General features: G+C 41.2%; 1 protein-coding gene across 1 annotated transcript in view; it reads right to left on the reverse strand.

The window, feature by feature from the left end:
• Positions 1 to 256: 256 nt before the first annotated feature.
• LOC105317679 (carnosine synthase 1) overlaps positions 257 to 5,230 on the reverse strand; it is a 10,173-nt gene continuing 5,199 nt past the window's right edge. The window contains 5 exon segments of the mRNA XM_066071619.1: positions 257 to 1,940; positions 3,978 to 4,240; positions 4,394 to 4,702; positions 4,886 to 5,051; positions 5,174 to 5,222. Coding sequence (XP_065927691.1) covers positions 699 to 1,940; positions 3,978 to 4,240; positions 4,394 to 4,702; positions 4,886 to 5,051; positions 5,174 to 5,222 — 2,029 coding nt within the window. The 3' untranslated portion in view covers positions 257 to 698.

Here is a 5,230-nt window from a genome sequence, read left to right on the forward strand (position 1 = left end):
TGTATATGAGACAACTATATGTTGACAACTGTTGTCATTTCAACCAACAAAATGAACGAAAATGTTCATTTTTGAAAACGCTCATTCCCGAGTTTCGCAAAACTTTTCAACTTTGTCTATCGTCTTTCAAAAAAAAGATTAAGGCAGATTTGATCCATCTTCTATATATGCTACAGCACTGGACTTGCAGTATATAACGTGACACTTGGTGACATAATCTTAAAGGCGGAAAATAAACAACCCCAAACTCATAACATTTACACTAACTTGAATATTTTTATTGGCAATACCAAGACATTTACTGGATTTCCAAAGTGAAATTTGTTAAAACAAGGGTACGAATTTAACATTTTAACGAAAAAGAGCAAAGTCAATCTTTTCTGCACCAATAAAGTTGAGGACTTCAAAGTCTCACTACTTGTTGTCAATAGTATGTTACAAATAACATCAATTTCTATATTTTTTTTTTTACTTTTCATGTTTAAAAAAAGACTGATAGCACTACAAATCCGGGTTTTGAAACCGAATATACAAAATATCTACAAAATATCTACATGTAAATTTAGCACATGTGTATCATTGGTCGGTTTCAACCTGTCCATTATAATGCATAACAACAGCAGCAAACATTGAAGAAGAAAAAAAAGAAAAAATAAACCACATAACACATACAACACGTCATTAATACGTCACCAGCATCACCTGAATTGTGAGACATAGTGTGGAATGTCATATTGCTCTGTTGTAACTTCCAGATTGCTGCACAGAGCCAGGAGCTTGCTCTTCGCTTTGGCCGTGTTCTTTGCGCAGACAGCAATGTTGCAGATCGGCTCCTCCGTTTTAGCAGTTGCGTAGCTAAAGTCGTCCTCTATCAGGGTGTAAATGACATCTTCTTGGCGTTTCAATTCTGCCACTGCGTCCTTAAACTTTTGACTCAGGAAAACTTCGGCGTGCATAGATGGAACACACATCACGCCCATGATGTGGCACGAAGGGACTATTTTGGGAGGTATGGGCTTTATTCCACTGGCAATCATAAAAGCACACCTCACCATATCGACTCCATAGCATTTCAGGATCCAGTGACGATTGTAGAATCCGCCCATTCTGGCGTTGATTTCGATCAGTTTTGGACCCGTCGGCGTCATCTTCAACTCCACGTTAAAAACGCCACTTTCCAGCCCGATCTCCGTGCAGCATTGATAAGCCGCTGTCACCAGCTGACCCACTTTATCTGAGCGGAGACACGACGGCATACATGCCGCAGTTTCCGTAAAGGAGCCTGGCCGAGTAGGGCCGTTGTCCGATACGTAAGCGGCCACTAGTTGCCTCTCAAACAGGACTAGGTCGACGTCATGTTCCGTGCCTACGATGGGCTTCATCACCACCATGCTGTTGCCATGACCCAGTCCAATCCCCGGATGGTCCGATTCACAGGTCAGGTGTTCCCGGAGACCAGTGAACATTTTGGTACATTCTTCCAGGTCGTGGCAGAGTTTAACACCGACAGCACTGGATCCGTACTCTAGCTTCAGTATGCAAGGCAGACCGACTTCTTCTACAGCAGACGGCAGGTCGTTCACGTCTTCTACGTGAATGCTTTTCTCCGTGTACAAGTAGGTCCTGGGGAAATGCGGGATGTCACCGGTACGGCGGGACAGTACTTGGTGAGTCTCGGACTTCTTCTTTGCTGCGAGTGCTCCTTTTACCCCGGCGCCACAGAGATCCAGTTTCTCGTTGATGATGGCCGCCAGTGGCCCACAATCTTCCCAAAAAGTGCAGCACCCATCGATCCCGATGTCCTGTTGCTCGAGGATTTCGATGATCTTGTCAGCGTGCTCGTCGTCTTTCGTGTGGTCCGAGGAATCGTACTGGATGTACTGATCAACGAGATCAGGGATAGGGCTTGAATCTTCTGGAAACGTGTCCACCAAAACAACCTGGGAATGGTTTAACAAAAATTTCATATAACCAGTTTACAATTTATATCAAGTAAATACATGTTCTAAACTTCTATAAAAGTATCCAATTAATGGTCCCCAACCGCCAACGAAAGTACTAGTTACCTGTTTTGTAATTACAAATATTGAGGAAGGAGCTGGTATTAGTCCAAATTAAAACAAGAGGCCCAGGGGCCACATCGCTCACCTGAGCAACAATTGCCTTAATTCTGATCAAATTAGCATTACAGTATCAAAATATCTTGACAACTAAGTACAGTAGATCTTGCTATAAAAATATTGAAAATCTGCCAATTTTTATCCACCTCTTTTTTTTTTTTGGTAAATACCAAGCCCCTTTTGTTGTTGTACCTGTAAGAAGATTTTTCTCTATTACTATATACCCCTACCCCCCATTTCATGGCCCAACTTACTTTTCTCTAGGGAATCATGGTTTCATCAAACTTAAATCTGCATAACCTGTGTTTTCACACTAAGTACTGAGTTTTGGACCGAAAACTTTCCCAGAATATTTTTTAAGATTTTCTCTATATATTCCTATGTAAAAATTCAAACCGCCATCACGGCCCCGCCCTACCACTAGGGACTGTGATTTTGCAAACTTGAATTTACACTACCCAAGGATGCCTACACAAGTTTAAGCTTTTCTGGCCAAATAGTCTTTAAAAAGATTTTCTCTATATATTCCTGTGTAAAAATTCATCCCCCCTTGTGGCCTCACCCTACCCCTGGACTATTAATTAAAGAAACTTGAATCTATATGATCTGGAGATTCTTCCACTCAAATTTGGGCTTTCCTGGCCTAAAGATTTTCTCTATATATAAAGATTTATCCCCCATTGTGGCCCCGCCCTACCCCCAGGGACCATGATTTGAACAAACTTGAATCTACATTATCTGAGGATGGTTACACACCAATTTAAGCTTTCTTGGCCAAATAGTTTTTAAAAGAAATTTTTTAAAAAGATTTTCTCTATATATATTCCTGTATAAAATTTGATTCCCTAATTGTGGCCCCACCTACCCCCGGGGACCATGATTTGAACAAACTTGAATCGACACTATCTGAGGGTGCTTCCACTCCATTTGAGCTTTCCTGGCCTAATAGTTTTTGAGAAGAAGATTTTTAAAGATTTTCTCTATATATTCCTATGTAAAACTTGATCCCCCAATTGTGGCCCCACTCTACCCCCGGGGACCATGATTTGAACAAACTTGAATCTACACTATCTGAGGATGCTTCCACTCAAATTTGAGCTTTCCTGGCCGAATAGCTTTTGAGAAGAATATTTTTAAAGATTGTCTCTATATACTCCTATGTAAAACTTGATCCCCCAATTGTGGCCCCACCCTACCCCCAGGGACTATGAGTTGAACAAACTTGAATCTACACTATCTGAGGACGCTTCCATTTTAATTTGACTCTTCTGGCCGAATAGTTTTCGAGAAGAAGATTTTTAAAGATTTTCTCTATATATTCCTATGTAAAACTTGATCCCCCTCTTGTGGCCCCTCCCTACCCCCGGGGACCATGATTTGAACAAACTTGAATCTACACTACCTGAGGATGCCTCCACACAAGTTTTTCAGGCTGAATAGTTTTTGAGAAGAAGATTTTTGAAAAATACCAACAAATTTTCAATAATTCTCAATTATCTCCCCTTTAATGAGGGCGTGGCCCTTCATTTGAACAAACTTGAATCCCCTTCACCTAGTGGTGCTTTGTGCCAAATATGGTTGAAATCTGCCCAGTGGTTCTTGAGAAGAAGACGAAAATGTGAAAAGTTTACAACGACGACGACGACGACTACGACAGACAACGGACAAATTGTGATCAGACCTTTGGCTCAGGTGAGCTAAAAAGGATAAAATATCATAAGTCACGTTACAATTACTTAAAACGGACCATGAACAAGAATTGTGAGGCAGAAAGGTTTGGTCACCCCAAACCCCTCCAATAAAAAACCCACCCCAAAACATAAATTTTGAAAAACAATAACAGAATACTATAGCCACCTTGATCCTGTGTTTCTTTGCACTGTCCAGAATGAACCTCTTGCTGCTGACCCCGAGGTTCAGCAACAGGATCTTCTTGCCCGCGATCAGGAACGCCTGGGACCTGTCAATCATTGTCTGTATCAATGGGGCCACAGAGTACCCAGACAGGGACGGGTTTATGAACTCAAACAGCTGACAGTTGATGGTGCAGTCGTGAGAGTTCACTTCTATACCGTAGGGGACGTACACGCCTTCCTTCTTCCTCAGGAAGTAATCGATTCCTAAAAGGAAATTGCAAGAAAATACTAGTAAGTCATTTTAAAACAAATCTTTGATCTGTTAGGATCAAAATCCTATAATTGTTAATTCGTTCATGCCAAAACTCTTAATAAACATAACTAAAAGAATACATAACAGATTGATTCTCTACCTACCAATAACGTCCGTTTGGGCACCAATACCCCCTTTCTCTTCAATCGTCAAAGCGTTTTCGTGGCGGATAATGCTTTTTAGGATATTAGCGGATCCCTTTACTACAAGTTTTTTTATCCGCTCCATGTCGTTTTCCAGGCCCCACTCTATCATGGTGGATTCATACGACTGGGGCTTTGTGTTGTCGCCATTGATTGGTTCATTTTTCTTTCCAACCCCACAAATTAGAGTCGTGGTGATTGGTACATCGTTGGGTCCACGGCAGACATTGGCCCGGAGACGGAAAGAATAGTCCCTCATTAATTCGCTATCTGAAATCAAAAATAAAACTTTTCTGGTCAAATTTTTATTCCTATCGGATTGGTGGTCAATCTTTTCCCAGATATAATCAGTGGATAAAAGAACTAACTCGAAACGAATCAGCAGTATTGGACGGGATTTCAATGACGTGGAGATACCTTTCATTAATATGATAAAAAAAAGTTCCGACCTACCATTTTCATCTGGGCCGCAGAAGACCTCTACCAAAATCCCGTCTCCCGCGTCCAACGCCATAAACAACTGAATGGCTGCATCAATGATGCGCTTAGGTTCATTTCTAGGGTGAAAAGTTACCCCCACACTGCCGTGCCATTTTACTCCAGAGGGTTTTACGACCATCTGTGTAAGCAAAAAAAATTATTAACAAGTTGTTTAGCAAGATGTACATGAAATGGGACATGCGTATCGTTTGGTTAACACATTGACACATTAACATTGAGACAGAAATAAAACTTGCCCTATCTGCGTTTTCCATCGAGACGATTCAAAAATGAGAGTATCTCCTCTTGCATCACATT

This window comes from Magallana gigas, chromosome 2, assembly GCF_963853765.1.
Source record: "Magallana gigas chromosome 2, xbMagGiga1.1, whole genome shotgun sequence".
In the NCBI taxonomy this organism is placed as follows: Eukaryota; Metazoa; Mollusca; class Bivalvia; order Ostreida; family Ostreidae; genus Magallana; species Magallana gigas.